General features: G+C 47.6%; 1 protein-coding gene across 2 annotated transcripts in view; it reads right to left on the reverse strand.

Moving 5' to 3' along the window:
- The window catches only part of COL22A1 (collagen type XXII alpha 1 chain), a 327,564-nt gene that overhangs the window by 13,747 nt on the left and 296,840 nt on the right, over positions 1-16,977 (reverse strand). For both annotated transcript variants that reach the window (XM_008001616.3, XM_073018373.1), the window contains exons 52-58: positions 16,213-16,266; positions 13,672-13,716; positions 12,780-12,833; positions 11,279-11,332; positions 5,465-5,518; positions 3,909-3,980; positions 2,267-2,302 (exon numbers count right to left, since the gene is read on the reverse strand). In XM_008001616.3, coding sequence (XP_007999807.3) covers positions 2,267-2,302; positions 3,909-3,980; positions 5,465-5,518; positions 11,279-11,332; positions 12,780-12,833; positions 13,672-13,716; positions 16,213-16,266 — 369 coding nt within the window. The remainder of the gene's footprint in view (positions 1-2,266; positions 2,303-3,908; positions 3,981-5,464; positions 5,519-11,278; positions 11,333-12,779; positions 12,834-13,671; positions 13,717-16,212; positions 16,267-16,977) is intronic.

Genomic DNA, 16,977 nt, shown 5'->3' on the forward strand with positions numbered 1-16,977 from the left:
GAGACCCTGCACGAATTGTTATCTTCAACAGGCTGTCACTGCCCTGGATGGCTCTAGTGCAAGGGACAGACAGTTCTGCCGTCTCACGGCCTCTGTTCCTTGTCTTCCCTGTGCCTGCAGCATGCTCCCCACCTCTCTGTCCAGACACCTACTTCCCACCTGGCCTGCAGGTCTCCTCTTCAGGAAGCCCCCTGACCACCCAGCACTTAGAGAAGTGGCCCTCTTCTATGTTCCCACAGTCCCCACCCCCTCCTGGAGGGCAGTCACATCAGGGAACAAGGGACACAGCCCACAGTGCCCACTGCTTCTGTCATGGTCTCCACCCGGAATGTCTCTTTCGTGCCCCTTTGCCCCCAGCTCCTCTGCCATCTCCTCTGTAAAGCATTGGCTAATCCCTCTGGCCAGTGTCCATTCTCAGGCATGGGTTACTTTCCTGCCAGCTGACACCTAACTTTCTTTCTCCCCAGATATGATGACCAAGGTATGCTTGTCTGCCTGCCTCCTAGACAGCACACATTTGGAAAGCAGAGCTTGATATTGGGAAAGGAAATTCAGCCCAGGGGCTCTTGTCCCATCTCTTGGTTGATAGACTTGGTTGATAGATTGAAGAGAAGAAAGTCAAAGAGAGGACTCTTGACCTCCTCTGAGCCTGGCCATTTCAGCCCCAGAAACATTCACTACATCGCTTTCATGCAGGTGCCATGTTCAGCTCTGAGACCTACGCAGAGGACAGGGATAAGACATGATCCTCATTCTCACAGAGTTCACAGCCTGTCCATGAGGTGGAGGTGGGCAGGAATTGATTCTAACACAAGGCAGACTGATTTAATTTCTGTAACATAATTATCAAAAACTGCCTCGGTATTCCTGGGTGAATCTGTAAGTTGGGAAGCACGGAGCCTTGAAAGTTGGATAAAACTGAACAACAAAAAGTGGCAGGAAAAGCAATCCACATGGGTGGAAGAGTGAGGACCAAGCCTTGGATGGGAGAAGATGGAGACATATTGGGCATGGGGAAGCAGGAGGCTCCCATTCTAAGGGGAGAGCTAGATCAGATCTCGAAGACCTACGATGCCTGCTTAGCCTAGAATTTATTTGAGAAGTGCAGAGAGAATTTATTCAAGCAGCAGCCCAAGTACAAGCACATGGGGCCGATGCACACTCAGAAATGGGAGTTACAGGTATTTCCTCTTTACCTCAATCCAGACAGCAGAGGAAACAGTGATTGGGCAATGAGTGGACGATACACCCAGTGAGTGGCACCCTGTGGCTGGGGTGAGGAGCAAACACTTTCCAAGCATGAAGCTATCCGATTCAGTTTCAAGCCAGTGACCACCTCCTCGCAGTTAAGAATGTGACCCAAAGGCACAGAGTAAAAATGCATCTTCCTCATTCAAGTGGGAGGATGCAGGCTTTGAAACGGAGAAGCTAATTTCCATAGACCTACTTTCTCTGCATTCAATCATTCTTCTGTTCATCTCTCATCAAATATTTTTGGTATCTAGTCTGTGCTGGTCTCCTGGGCTACAGCAGAACAGAGCAGGGTGCTAAAACCAAGCATTGTGGGGGGTCTGCTTTGCTTCAGTGTCAAGGAAAGTCGGCAAAAGGAACATTTCAGCTGAGACCTCTGGGTGAGTAGGAATAAGCATGGGAAAAGTGGGCCCTTGGAAAAGAACTTGGCGTGTCTCAGGAGCTAAGAGGCCAGTGACTAGAGCTTAGAGAAGGAGGGGAGTGGTGGGACTGCGGCAGCCTGATTCCACGGAGAGAGCAGGGGAAGGGCAGAGCTGCAGGTTGTACTGCAGCGTCTCCATATGCTCTGCAGACCCTCTGCCTGCTGGGTGAAAGACTGTGGAAGGGCAAGACTGGACAAAGGGAGATCCATAAGGGGATCACTGCAGTGTTCAAGTGAGAGCAGGTGACAGATTAGATTAGAGTCCCAGGGGCAGAGACAGAGAGAACTGGACAAAACCAATAGATATTTTGAAGTCAGAGTTGACAGGATTTGTTAATAGCTTGGATGCTGAGGGATAAACAAATGAAACAGACATATCGAGATGTGCCCCTGCACTGGCTACATAATCTGTGGGGCTCCTGGCAAAATTAAAACATGAGCCAGTTGTTCAAAAGGCATTAAGGATTTCAAAACAGTGAAGGTAGATAGTGTTAAGGCAAGTGTGGGCCCTTCTAAGCCGAGGGCCTGAGCCTGCATAGACTGCCCATCCATGGGAAAGGGTTGCCAAGGGGTGAGTGGGCATGTGATACTTGCCTCCTTGCCTGGGACTCCTTTCTCTCCTGGTTCTCCCTGGAAAATAGAACAGAATATCAGTGGCTCTGCAGCATCAGCCCAATGTCAGTACTAAGATGGTCTTTAAAACTGACATTTCCACTCAAGTCATGTTCCAGCAAAGACAACAATCGATGGTCTATCTGGCCAAGGACATCCCAGACAGGCTCTCTGGCCAGCCTGTGCAGAGGAAAGCAAAAAATCGCCCCAGGTTAGGAAGAAGAGCCACAGGTTAAGAGCTCCTTGTCAATGGGATGGGCATGACTCCACCAGGAGGGCCTCCAGGATATCAGTTTTACAAATAGTCCTGTTGTGGTCAGGAGGCCTCTCTCAGAAGCAGGCTCACAATGTATGAAACAAGAAGCCAATAAGACACTGGGCTCCAGGTTCAATTCTTGGCTCCTCCACTGTTTGGCTCTGTGACCTAAAACAACCTTCCTACAACTTCCATAAGCTCTCTGTGCCTCAGTGTCTTCATCTGTAAAATGAGAACAGTGGTTGCACCTGCCTCAAGGATTACTGTGAGGTATCAATGTGTTAGTTCTCCTAAAGCACACTGGGCAGCAGCAGGCATGTAGTGAGGGCTGGACAAGCACCCCATTCTTATCATGACTCAGGAGCAATTGCTGCAGGGCATCCATAGGAGTGGGTGCCTGGCTGCTCAGTGGCAGCACATTATTAACAAGGGGATGGAGAAGGAGACTTGGCCTTTTGCAAGGGAGTGCATAGGCCCATGTAAAAATCAGTGGATGGGACCATGCAAAGCCTGGGCAGCATGGTAGAAAAGGGTAAGAAGGGCTACCACCTCCAACAGGCTGGGCTTGGCTGGCAGTGGGGCATGCAGAGGGGTCAGAATTCAATTGGAGAGGATGGACAAGAACATGGGCAAGCTCTCTACTCTGGCATGTTACATGCAAGCCTCATTCACCAGGTCAGCAGTCCAAGCAGTGGACTGCAATATGCAGATGACGCCAGAGGGCTCCACTTGGAAATGTTTGAATCCCTTAGCATCTCTCTGTCCAGAAACTTGGCAAAGATTACCTTACAGCTTCCCCCTAACTTAAGCCATCAAGAGACCTTGACTCAAGGATGAGCTGGAGCGCAAACCTACCACGTGGCTTTGAGTAAATCACCTACGTGTTCTGACCCAATGGCTCAAACTTGCTCACCTTTACAATTATTTCCAAGCGTCCTTCAAGTTCTAGGATCATGATCAACACCATTGTCCCACCACATGCATTATTACAATGGTTTGTATTTACTGAGCACCTGCAATGGTCAGGAACCATTACTGATCCCTTTATATGAATGATTTCATTTAATCCTCAGAAGTAGATGCTGTCATTATCCTCATTTGAATAATGAGACAGCTAAAGCATAAGAGGTTACAACACTTTCCTAAGATCTCATGATTAAGGAGTGATGGCACTGAGATTCCCATGCAGGTGTGACCTCGGGGCACTCCACTGTCTCATAAACTGTGATGCAACTTTGACTCCACACCAGGTCACCATGGCCTGAGCAGACAGAACTGAAGACACAGGAGGTGGCAGGGAAGGTACTGCATGTGAACGTCACAACCTGGAGCCAGGTATCTTGGGTTCCATTGGGGTTCTCTGCTTACCGGAGGCCCACGGGGACCCAGGAAGCCAGGAAGTCCTGGGCTGCCATTTTCCCCTTTGCTTCCTTTCTGGCCCTGCAAAGAGAAAACTGAGAATTAATTCCTCAAGGTCATGTACCAACTCAAGCACATTTGGAAACCTTGTGACCACTCTGAAATCAAAAGGCCTGAGACATCCACTCAACACACAAATCCTCCCATGATGGAGGGGCATGGGTTAGAAAAAGACACAGGGTCTTGGGACTCCTGGTAGTGCTGTCATAGGAGGGGAAGAAGATGAGAAGTCTCCCTGTAGACAGCCGAGGGTCTTTCCGTTCGAAGCAACTAAAACAAACTGGGACAGATATTTAACAAAGACCCTGAGATGTGCAGAGCTCTCCAAGGAGTGCTCTAGTGAGATGGCATACCACTGCCCATGAGGTGGCCAAAGCTCACTTGGTAGAATCACATTTTGGGAAAGGACTTCGGGAATCTTTCAACTTCAACTTTTCTGGGGAGCCATCATGCATGGGTCAGTACTTCCAGGATCAACTCTGCACTAGGGGAGGTGATGGGTCCGGTTTCATGACCCAACCCCACCTCCTCTGTTCTGTTTCACGAGCAGCAACAGGTCTCACACCATAGCCCCTGAGGGAGGTCACTACGTTTGCTAGGAAGTTGGATTCCTTTTGCATAGCTGTCCCTAGTCCAACAAGAAGAGGGTCTCTGCTAGGGTGATCAAATGCCCAATTTGCCTGGAACCAGTAGGTTTCCCAGGATGCAGGATTTTCCAACTGGGAAAGTTCCTCACAAACTGAGATGCACTGGTCACGGCAGTATCCAAAGTACCAAGGCCTGGTCAGCCCATTGTCCAATACAATTGACACTTGACTCATACCTTGCAGGTGGCCTGAGTCAGGTGGCCAATTTTAGCAACTAAAAATACAAGAAGACTAGATTGGAAGGCGACTAGTGGCCGGAGCTTTTCTCATCCAATCCTAGAACCCATTAAGGAACCATCTTCCCCACCATGTCTCCCCACCTGCCAGGACTGAACCCCAAATCTTGTATTTGCTATCTAGCTGACCAGGACTCTGCCAATTGGTACGCACCCTCTCTCTACTACCTGCCCATTGAGCTCTCTCCGCTACCTACCTGTTGATCCTTTTTGTCTCCCACCTCTGTCCCTACCTCCGTTTCCATGCTGCACACTTTGTCATTCGAGGTGGTAAGGGTTGCTCGGTCTGACCTTGTCCTCGCATCCTCTGGAAACATCAAACTTCTACCCTACAACCTCGTTAAACATTTTTTTAAAAAATATTTGTTTTGGGTGCCTATGGATGTAGACCATAGATGCCTAAGGTTATAGTCAACAAAGAGCCAAGAGTATGATCATATGTACTTTAAACCTTAAAAAAGGGCCCCATGGAGCTTCTTACCTCCAACTTATTTCTACCACTCAAACCCGTATTTCCCCACCGACGCTTCTAGGTACAGAGGCTGGACAATCTGTAATGTGAGCCACAAGCCCTTTCAAAGCTCACCCCAATGCCATCACATAGCAGCCAAAGAGAACTCACGGGGATTCCTGAAGGGCCAGGCTCTCCTGGAGATCCCGGTGATCCATTCTTGCCCTGGTGGAAGAAACAGGGATAATCATCCTGCCAGGGCATCAAAGAGCAGGACGGCGGAACAAAGAGATAGACTGATGCACAGGACTTGGTTTTATACAGAATCTGTTACTCTAGCCAGTGTGGCTCTCAGTCAACCACTTCATTATTCAGAGGATGTTTCTCAACTTCTAAAAGGAATTGTAATATTTAATTCATAATATTGTTGTGAAATTAAGTGAGTCCGTGGGCATGAAAAAGTCTAGCCTGGTGAGTGGTGCCCACAGCTGAGGCACAGTAAATAATTATGACCACATTCATTTATTCATCTATTCATCCTTCCATTCAGTTGCTGTGCTGAAGAACAAGCAAACCATCTAACACAACCCAGCTTACACGCAATTGCTCACACTGCCACAGTGCTGGTCTCAGCTTAGGGAGCATGTCCATGCCCTTATCTCCTTGGACTCCCCAACTAAGAAGATCATTATACTCTCATTTAAAATATGTAGATACTGAGGCACAGAGAAGAAAAACGGCCTGTGCAGAGTCATGCAGCTATAAAATGGAAGGTCCATTCACTCCAGATTCCAGGACTGAGGTTTCCAAGTCTAATTCTCTCTAACTTCACAGAGATATTGTGCACATTCATAGTTTTGGCGAATACATTTAACAAATAGGATCCCAGTAGAGTAAAAACAAGAAAGCTCAAGAATGTTCCTGGCTACTCCCTTTCAGGATCAGACAAATTTCTATTAAGCCAAAAATTCACAGCTTCAATTCCCCAGGCTGTGTTGGTCTCTTCCTCTGCCCACCACACTCCCCCACTCAGGGCACATTCCCGTTGGCTGCTGTGTCTTTACCTGGCTCTCTTCCTCACCATGAGTAACCCAAAGGCAGAGTATATGCCTTGTCATTCTTTATATTTCCAGCCTAGGAGGAGAGAGCCTCCTTGTGTGTCTCCAATGCAGTGCCAGACACACAGGAGGTTTGCTGCTAAATAATGAACCAAGGACATCCTAGAGAATCACTCTCCATTGATCCTTTAACCAAAAAGTGTTAATGCCCTATAATCTGTCAAACATGTATTCACAAATGTGTTGGATTCATGGAAGTATGTTCCAGTATAAAGTAGCTGATACTGACCGGGCACTTCTTACATACCAGACTTCTTCTAAGAGCTTTGCATTTCACATGCATTAACTCACTCACTGCTCACATCAGACCCAAACATCATCACCCTTTTACAAATGGGGAAACTGAGGCTCAGAAGTGCTAAGCCACCTGCCTCTGAGGCAAGGGGAGGAGCTGAGATCTGAACATAGGCAGCACTGATTCCATCTCATACTGCTCTGCCCCTCCTTAAGGACATGCCTTATGGGTCAGCGACCATAAATATAGCTTCCGCCTTATGCCTCCAAAGCACATGCATGGCCATGGCCTCATGTCACTGGATGCTGCCAGGAATCATGCAGCACAGACGTCTTTCTCCCCATATCCCAGAACCCCCTTAACAGACCTGCCAGGGATCGCTGAGCTAGTAAGGTCTAAAATCAGAGCAGCCAGCTGGATTTGTGGACTGCTTACCCGTACTCGGCCCTTCCGCGAACGCTGCATAACGCTTCTCCCTGCACCTTCCTCCGCCCACCAACCCATCTGTGTCCCTCTAAAAATATGTACTTTGCCTTATCCCTATGGAAATTCTATCTCTCCTCCTTCTTCCTCTAATCTTCCCTTTGCAAGGAGGATAAGGGCCAAGACATTGCAGAGAGGATAAGGGCCAAGACATTGCAGAGAGGATAAGGGCCAAGACCCAGTAGCATACGGTGCCAACACAGGCCACGTGCACAGAAGGCAGGGTGGGTGGTTCTGGGTGGCCGCCTGTGCTCTGTGCACTTGAGGCCTATTGGGGCTGGGACCTGGTTCCCTCCCAGGCTACAGAGCCACTCCTGTGTCCTGCTCTCCCTCGCCAAGCCCCTCGGGTCTCTGCTTCCCAGGAATGGAAACCACAGCTCCCCTCTTCAACCCTTTTGAGCTCCAAACTCCTATTCTAAGACCCCTCCTTCCAGGATGATCTTTCTGACAAGGACATCTAGCACATGCCAGCCAGGCTGGGTGTGGCAGCTGCAGGCTCTTGAATGAGAATGCTGGGGTCCAAACCCTGGCTGTGTCACTGACTTGCAGGGTGATCTTGGGCAAGTTACTAGACTTCTCTGTGTCTCCATTTCTCATCTGTGAATGGGGACAGCAATGACACCTGTCTCACAGGGTTTGGGGAGAAAATGAAGGAATCATGTAAATGCCTCATGCAGTCCCCAGCACTGAACTCCACTCCACTGGCGCTTGTTGGAAACTAGTGGCTGTGAGGTGGTTGCCACATGGGTCATTCTTACCCCAGGGTGGCTGTAGATTTTAGAGAAAGCAAAATGAAAGTTTTCAGGCCACACATACATTCACCATCACCACAACTATTGATGGAGGCACTCTATACATATTCCGTGTCCTGTTCAAAGTTGTGTGAACTTGCCAGAATCCTTCTCCTAACTCAGAAAAGCACCGAAATTACAGTGGAGTAAGAATGAGGCTGTCAGAGAAAGAACTCAGAACTATTCTGTTTTTTAAAAAAGTAGATATTTGGTGAACTTCAGCAGCTCATTTTTAGTATCAAATTCCTTATGATGTACCTGAGAATTGATAGGAGCAAGCTAGAACCACACAGCAGCCTTTGGGGGACTTGGGATTTTGGGGCCACCCCCCACCCAGCATGTGGTATGTGAAGCCCTTCACAACCTCACCAGGCCAGCTGCTTTCTTCCACCTCACACACCTGTTCTGAGTACTCGCTGCTCGCCAAATGTCACTTCCCAACCAACCATGGTGGCTTACACCTATAATTTCAGCACTTGGGGAGGCTGAGATGGGAGGACTGCCTGGGCCCAGATGTCTGAGACCAATTTGGACAACACAGAGAGACCTCATATCTATAGACATTTTTTTAAATAGCTGAGCATGGTGGTATGCACCTGTGGTCCCAGCTACTTGGGAGACTGAGACAGGAGAAGGGCTTGAAACCAGGAGGTCGAGGCTGCAGTTAGCCGTGATCATGCCACTAAAGTCCAGCCTGGGCAACACAGTGAGAGCCTGTCTCAAAAAAAGAAGTCACTTTCCTTTCCCTCTTCTGTGCCTTTGAATGTGTTTGCACTCATCAATAATTTGATTGCTGCCCAATGCCAAGAGGCCAGGGAGAGAAGCAGAGCAAAGGCCCCTCTTGCCTCCAGGAATGAAGAGGACCTGGCTCGGGGCACATTCCAAGGGCTGGGCACTGTTCTCTCACTTCACTGGATTACCATGCTGGATTCTTACAGTCTCCTTGTTCTGTCCAGATTGCCTCCATTTTACAGATGAGAAAACTGAGTCCTGGGAGAAGTGAAGAAACTCTCCTAGTTCATGTGATGAATATGGGAGAGGCAGAAATCAAGCCCAGATGGTTGAACTCCAGAATTGGTTGCAAAAGCCCAGTGAGGGAGCCGGGGAGACCCAGTCAGGGCCACTCCACTCTTGGGGGGCTCTGGAGCAGGGTTTCTCAAATTTTTGTCCTTATCACTCCCTCTCCAGTTGCCTTTTTACATATTTTTTCCTAATCTCTCCATATGAAATTTTAATATCACAGCTAAGCTATACATCTGTTTATGTACTGTATTCGTATCTGTATTTGACACACACTCTTTGACACTTCAAGAATCAATGTTTTCCCCGTGGGGTTGATAACACCCCATTGAGAGCTCATACTTGGGGAGCCTGGGCTTCAGCTCATTTGAGTCACTGTGGCCCCATCAGGGGAGAACATGACTCTACCTGGTAAGTTCTGAAAAGATGGGACATCCAAGCTCATAGGATCTGCCACACATCCACTCTGGATCTCGAAGACAAAGCTCACGCTTGTCCACAGTAGGGTGGAGAATACAGGATTTGGCATCAGAAAGTCTTGGTTTTAAACCAACCTAAAGCTCTTACAAGCCGTGTGACCTAGACTTGGGAAACCAATATTCATTCATTTGTTTATTGCATCACTCATTCAAAAAATACACAACATACAGGCTATACAAAATAAGTCAGTTGCAAAAGATAAAGTGTTGTGTACAAAATATGTATTCTGTATGCCCGTAGGTGTATTGAAAATATTTTAAAAGATACACAAAGTGCTTCTAAATAGTGGCTTCCTCTGGAGGGTGGGATTGGGGTGGGGGTGAAGAGGGAATTTTCTTGTTACTTTGTAACATTCAATTCTGTCTGATTGCCTCTACAATTAGCATGAATTATATTGATAATATAGAGAGAGACACAGATATCAAAGCTGCGTTTCTGAGGTGGCCCCTGGGTTTAAATGGGATAATGTATGCTTTTCTCTTTGCACAGCACTAGGCACCTAAATATCTATTATTGACCTTCTCCATACTCTCTCAGGCTGCTCTTAGATAAGAGAAGAATTTGCCTCTTTGCACAAACAGGCAGAGATAACATCCAAATATTTATCAATCATATGGAATGCTATGGGGTTCAACTGTGTCCCCCCCAAATTTTTAAGTCCTAACATTCAGTTCCTCTGAATGTGACCACAATGAGAAATTTGGTCATTGCAAATGTAATTAGTTAAAATAAGGTCATGTTGAATAGGGCGAGCCCCTTACCCCATAAGGACTGGTTTTCTTATAAAAAGGGGAACTTTGGGCCAGGCGCAGTGGCTCACACCTGTAATCTCAGCACTTTTGGGAGGCCTAGTGGGGCAGATCACTTGAGGTCAGGAGTTCAAAACCAGCCTGGCCAACGTGGCAAAACCCCATCTCTACTAAAAAGACAAAAAAAAAAAAAAAAAAAAAAATTAGTGGCATGGTGGCGCACACCTGTAATCCCAGCACTTTTGGGAGGCCGAGTGGGGCAGATCACTTGAGGTCAGGAGTTCAAAACCAGCCTGGCCAACATGGCAAAACCCCATCTCTACTAAAAAGACAAAAAAAAAAAAAAAAATTAGTGGCATAGTGGCGCACACCTGTAATCCCAGCTACTCGGGAGGCTGAGGCAGGAGAATCACTTGAGCCCAGGAGGCAGAGGTTGCAATGAGCTGAGATCGCACCACTGCACTCCAGCCTGGGTGACACAGCAGGAATCCATCTCAAAAAAAAAAAAGTCAGGGGGATATTTGGAGAGAGACACAAGCAGGGAGAACACAATGTGAAGATGAAGGCAAAGGCCAGAGTGGTGCCGCCACAAGACAAGGAATGCCCTAGGGAGTCAGCAAAGCCCCAGAAGCTGGGAGAGTCACCTGGAATGGTTCTGTCTCAGCCTCAGAAGGAACCAACCCTGTTGATCTGAATGTCAGGCTTCTGGCCTCCAGAACCATGAGGCAACACATTTCTGCCATGTACTGTACTCCATTCATGGTACTTGGTTACAGCAGCCTCAGGAAACTAACCTCTAGCAAGCACCAACCCCTAGTGTGGCCCAGAGCTAGAGCAGAGCATCGGGGCAAAGTCCTACAGAGCTCCAGTGGTACCTGGTGGCTCCTTTGTAATTTTTCTATTGTTGTGGGGGATGGTCTCAGAAAACAATCTGAGTGTTGGGGGAGGTGAATAGGGGGACTTAAGGAGGTAGCTATTTACCAACTGCTAAAACATATTACAATTTTTTAACAATATATACAGTGGTGCCAGAGGGAACTAACTAAATATCATCGTGGTAACAGGCCCTGCAATAACATGAAGCATATTAATCACAAAGCAAAACTCACCGGTGGGCCCCTTGGTCCTTGGGGACCCTGTGGCCCAGTGGGTCCAGTGTCACCCTGGAACAAAGAGAGAAAGGTGGTGTCATCACCAAGTCGCTGTGTGAAGATGATGGCGTCACAATTTCAAATGTTAACCAAACCTCGCCAAGTTACCCAAAGGAATCAACAAACTGTCCAGCATGTTTCGTCATCAATTGTCCATTATTCCAAATATGATCAAACTCCCTTCCTGTGGGTGAGTAAATGCATGCAAGCCCACATTTGCACATCCATTTATTCAGTTACTTCTTAGACATATGCATAGGGCTCCACACATTAGACTGATCTTGTAAAACAGATTCCACAGCTAAGAAAGCACATGTGAACTAGATCAGATTTCTCCTAAGTATCCTTTCCAGCTCCACCATTTCTGGGAGCAGATCAGCCACAGGGACAATGTGCTCTGGTGTGTCAAGAGCCATTGGGAAAGTGTCCACTTCATCAATTTAAAGGCAGGTCCTGAAGGACCCATATGGTGGGCATGAGACCACTTTGTACCTCAGTACCTGGTGCCTCTGCGTCTGACCAAACAGCCAGTTCCATGATGTCACTCTGCATCCCATATGTCCAGCCACCCTGCAGGATGCCACATACAAAGGTCTGGTCCCTAGGGGATGTGGAGCTGCTGGATTCTGGACTCCAGGTAAGCTATTCCTGTCTCTGACTCTCTGGGTGACCATAAGTCAGTCCCTTAATCTCTCTGGATCTCAAATTTTTCGTTTGTACACCTGGGGTCAAAATTTCCCTTATTTTGGCTGGGCAGAGTGGCTCATACCTATAATCCCAGCACTTTGGGAGGCCAAGGCAGGTGGATCACCTGAAGTCAGGAGTTCAAGACCAGCCTGACCAACAAGGTGAAACTCCATCTCTACCAAAAATACAAAAATTAGCCGGGTGTGGTGGCAGGTGCCTCTAGTCCCAGCTACTCGAGAGGCTGAGACAGGAGAATTGTTTGAACCTGGAAGGTGGAGGTTACAGAGAGCTGAGATCACAACACTGCACTCCAGCCTGGGTGACGGAGTGAGACTCCTTGTTCTGCTGAGATACCAACACCAAATAAAAGGGAGAGCCATTCAAGCGGTGTACAATTAACACAGCACACGGCGGTGGCAGTGAGGAGTGTTTAGTTTCTTTGAACACTGCAGAGCCCGAGAGATGGAGAAATAATCCGGGAGAAACTCTGAAATGCCTCTCAAGTCCATTTAAGGCTGGACCCAACAGGCCTATCATTTGTACCAATGGACAAATCACGACTAATCCAGAAAAGCTTCCTTATCAACCATAAAGCCCAGGTACCCACCCACTAGGCTGGAGGCTCCAATCTCATCCTTGCCAACCAATCCTGTGATGTCATCTGTGTGCCTCTTGGCAGTGCTGCCACCAACCACTGCGGGGCAGTTTCTGGGTATCACTTCCTTGATACCTCCAGCCCCAGCCCAGCCAGGCCCCATAGGACCCCACTTACATCTTTTCCTGGTAACCCTTCCTGACCAGGAGGCCCCATGGCACCAGGCTCTCCCTAGGAACAAAAAGGCCCGCCATTAGGGAAGGAGATGCTTCAGCCACTGGCTACCTCAACCACAGGGACATCTGAGGAGCTGGGAGAGGTGGAGAGACCCAGGGGCCCTGTCAACTTCTGTACGCAGAGCCTGGCTCTGAGTTGAGGTCTGGGGCGCACCCAAGGCCAGCTGTGAGTGCCTGGAGCCATGCTGTGCCTCTCTGTGCAGCTGAGGCAAGGAAGAACAGCAGCTGAAGGCTCTGGCATATACACTTGGAGCGCTGCCTCCTCATCTGCTCATGCACTTGACCCTCTCTACACCTGCGCTTGCTCCTTGGTGACTAGATCATGCAAGGGATCCAACCAGCTGACCCCTAATGTCACTTCCATTCTGGGCATTCAGAGGAGACAGAGGAGTTAAAGGATAAGAAAATAGTTTCTGGAGTCTTCCCGTCCAGGATAAAAGTGATGCTTTCAATATATAAGATCTAGGACCTTGGGAAATCACCCATGTCCTCTGGGCTTCAGTTTCCTCCTCCACAAAATGAACATAACAGCAGCAACCGCCTCACAAGGCTCAGGGCTGACGTGTATGACACACCTGAGTCCAGACTGATTCGGCCAAACTGGTTGGCCATGATAATGTCTGGACCCCAGAAAAACCACCTGAGGGAATTAGGCCAAGAGGTGGGGATGGTGCATCCAAGGTGTCCCTGTGCTGGCCTGTTCCATGCTGGTGTGCTCCGTGTCCTCTCTCGGGTAAGGCACTGCCATGGGCTGCAGGCTGCAAGAACCATCTGTCTGGGAAGTGTAAGCTCTGCCCACCTTGGGGGACCTCCAAAGTGAGGCGCCCACTTACTCGGGGACCAGGTGCACCAGAATCGCCTGTGTGTCCCTTGAAGCCCTAGAAGGAAGAGAATGGAGTTACCCCATGACAGAGCAGACTCTTGGGGCAGAAGGCAGGCATCCCTCCCCGCCTGCTTTGACCCACGTTGCCCCCACTCATTCTTTACCATTTGCAGGATACTGAGCCCTACTTGGTGCCACACGTGGTGCCAGAGGTTTGACAGCTGGACACCAAGAGCCCTTCCTCCCAGCCCCCTCTGTACTGTGGGCCGGGCCGCCAGGCCTCATCCCACAAATGCCTTGGAGTGTCAGGGCATTGCCCTACTGGTTCAGGTGTCTCCTGCACTCCTTGTTCCTCGTGATTGTTCCGGGCTCACAGCACATGGCTTGGCCGGCCCCTCTCTGCACAGCTCCTGAGTCAGGTGATTCCCTGGTAGGGAACATCGCTTTCACCCAGAGTTAGGTCCTGTGGCCCCTTCCTTGTTCCTGTGGCCATTGCTGGTCCTACCAACACCCCTGAGTACATTCAGCTCTGGGAGTTACATCCCGAGTCATAGCGCTGGGGTCTCCTTGTCCAGAGTTGCACCTTGGAGGCATATTACCTGAAGCTCTGCTACAGAGCTTCGGGCCTTGTGAGTGAAGATTAAACCATTAGCAGAGCTGAGACCATCATTTTTAATCTCCAGACCAATCTGACAGTGTGGAAATCCTCACCTGGTGGATGTAAAGCTAAAGCTCAAGGATAAAAAAAATGCCCGCCTGGCATAGCTTTGCAGTATTAAACTATGGAAAGGATTGCCATATGCTCTTAAGTTTCATGGAACTGCGCTGACTTCGGAGTTAGGTCTGGGATGGGCCATGGCTCCCACTTTGTAGCTGTGGGATCTTGGGAGCTCTACTTCTCTTCTCTGGGACTCAGTTTCCACACCTGTAAAATTAGGATAGAACCTACTGCAGAGTTGCCATCAGGACTGAATAAGACTAAATAAGGACTGCACAGTGCTCTCCAGTTGCTCAAAACAGTCCAGCTACATTTCCCTGGAGAGGGCTGGGGTTTTCGTGGGGCTCCGCATCTTCCTTAAGGACTCCAGAATTCCAAATTCAGCCAGCCCAGAGGAAGAGACTCTGGTGTGCTCTCTTCCCATCTAATCATGACAAAAGCACCAATGGAGGGAGCCACACTCAATGAGCCAGGCACTCTGCTGGGAATGTCACATGTCCTACCTTCTCCTTTAGTACTTACAACCACTCTGCAAGAATGGGAGTCATTATGACTGCAGTTTCACAGAAGAAGACACAGGGGTTCAGAAAGGTCCTCATTGCGACCAAGGTCACAAAGTCAATACATGACAAAGTAAAGGCTGAATCCAGGTCTTTCTATCTGAAAACCCACTCCATTCTACAAAGCTTTGTCCTGACTTATTCTATGTCAGCCAGACGAACTTGGTCTTCTTTTCCCTGCCTGGCTTTCTAACCTCAGTTCTTTCATTACAACTCCCAGTTGAGAGATGAGTCTTGCCCCCAATACAGGTTCCATGGGTTTCCTGGCTGAAAGGGAGCCCCTGTCACTCCAGGAACCACCTTTAATAAATTGATCACTAGCTCAGTGTTGCAATCCCCATAAGAGGTAATATTCCTTATTCTCGGGTGTTTTCTGGTGCAATCATGTGAAAAACAAGGGGATTTAGGAAAACAGAAAACTTATTTTTGTATTTTATTTCCTTCTTATTGAACACTAGCCAGAAAGTTGATTTTTAGAAAGAAAAACATGAAGAAAACAGAGCTAGGATTTTGATCTGCTGGATAAAATCCAGATAATTTTAGGATAATCATTTAAAATCATATTTTTTTCTAAAAGCAATTTAAGAAATTGTGAAAACAATTTTGAAATCATGAAGAGATGAAACACTTAGCAATAAAACCCAATAACCCTAAAATACATAGAGTTCATTTTTGTAGGTAAATAGTATCTGTGTCTGTTTATATGTAAAATAGCTAGATAGCTAGATATAGATGTACATATATAGATGCTAGAGTTCATATATAGAAAAAGGACTAGAAAAAATACATTGAATATTAAAAACTTTACTTCTCTGTTGTAGAATTAGAAGTAAATTTTCTTCTCTATACCATTTTTTGTGTTCTTTTTCTTATTATTACCATCATCATTACTATTAATACCACTAGGCAATGAGAATGGGTTACTTTTACAATTGGGAAAAAACCTTAGCTATGGAAAGTGTTCAAAACTAAAATTAAGATTCATTTCTAGGCTCTATCATCCAGAGAAAACCCATTGAAATTATAATAAATTGGATAAGAACAAAGAAAACTTTTAGCAACAACAAGGTAATGGCTGCAATTGTGAAAATGAATTTCACAGCTATGTAGTGTGACAAAGCTGAACTGACTGCACAGAATCACAGCCGTCTGAAGGAGAAGGACTTCCAGGACCCCATGGTCGGGCAGTCTGGGCTAGCCCTGCCCACAGTGGTGAAAGCCATGTGACTGATGGGCTTGGTTCTACTGTTCCCAACACACATTGCACACTTACAGGTGGGCCTCGGGCACCCTCTGGTCCTGGTAGACCCGGCTCTCCTGCTTTGCCCTGAGAGTAGGAAGAAAAGAAGAGTTTGAGAACAACATTGTAAGAATCTTCCTATTCCTGGCTCTCTGTGTTTCCTACCATTCTATTCCCACAAGCCAGTCCCTGTCCACCCTGTCAGCCCTTTCCCCTGGCGTCTTGGTCCATCTTAATCTACACAAATCTCCACCATGTATTCAGGCCTATTATATTCCTGGTTTTCCTGGGATGGTGCTGGTTACACAGGTTTCATCTCCAAATTAATGATGCCTAGTACCCACCCTTTCACTATCAGAAGCATCTTTGTGTGGATGAGAAATTATATGGCCATCTTAGTTTTATAGATGACTTTATGCCCACTTGCAAAAAACATGTCAAGGCTGCTATTAACACTTGCACTTTACCGATGGCAACACTGAGGTTCAAAGAAGTTATATTTTTATGAAGGTATTAAATAGCAAAGACAGGCTGAATTCCAGCTGAGTGCCACACCCAAGCAGATGCTGTTTCCAGGTCAGCCGCAGTACATACTGGCAGGGTGACCTGTGCCGTACACAGCCTTTTACTCACCCCATCATCTTAAAAGAGCTTGTCAGAACACTTTTGTTATTTAAAATTCTTTACTGCCCACAGCTTGGCATTGCCCTGCACAGAACCAAACCAGGAATAGAAGACAACTAGAGGCTTGGCAACTTAGGTCCATATAAATTGAAGATGGGGTCAGGGGAAGAATGA

Source organism: Chlorocebus sabaeus, chromosome 8, assembly GCF_047675955.1.
Source record: "Chlorocebus sabaeus isolate Y175 chromosome 8, mChlSab1.0.hap1, whole genome shotgun sequence".
Taxonomy (NCBI): domain Eukaryota; kingdom Metazoa; phylum Chordata; class Mammalia; order Primates; family Cercopithecidae; genus Chlorocebus; species Chlorocebus sabaeus.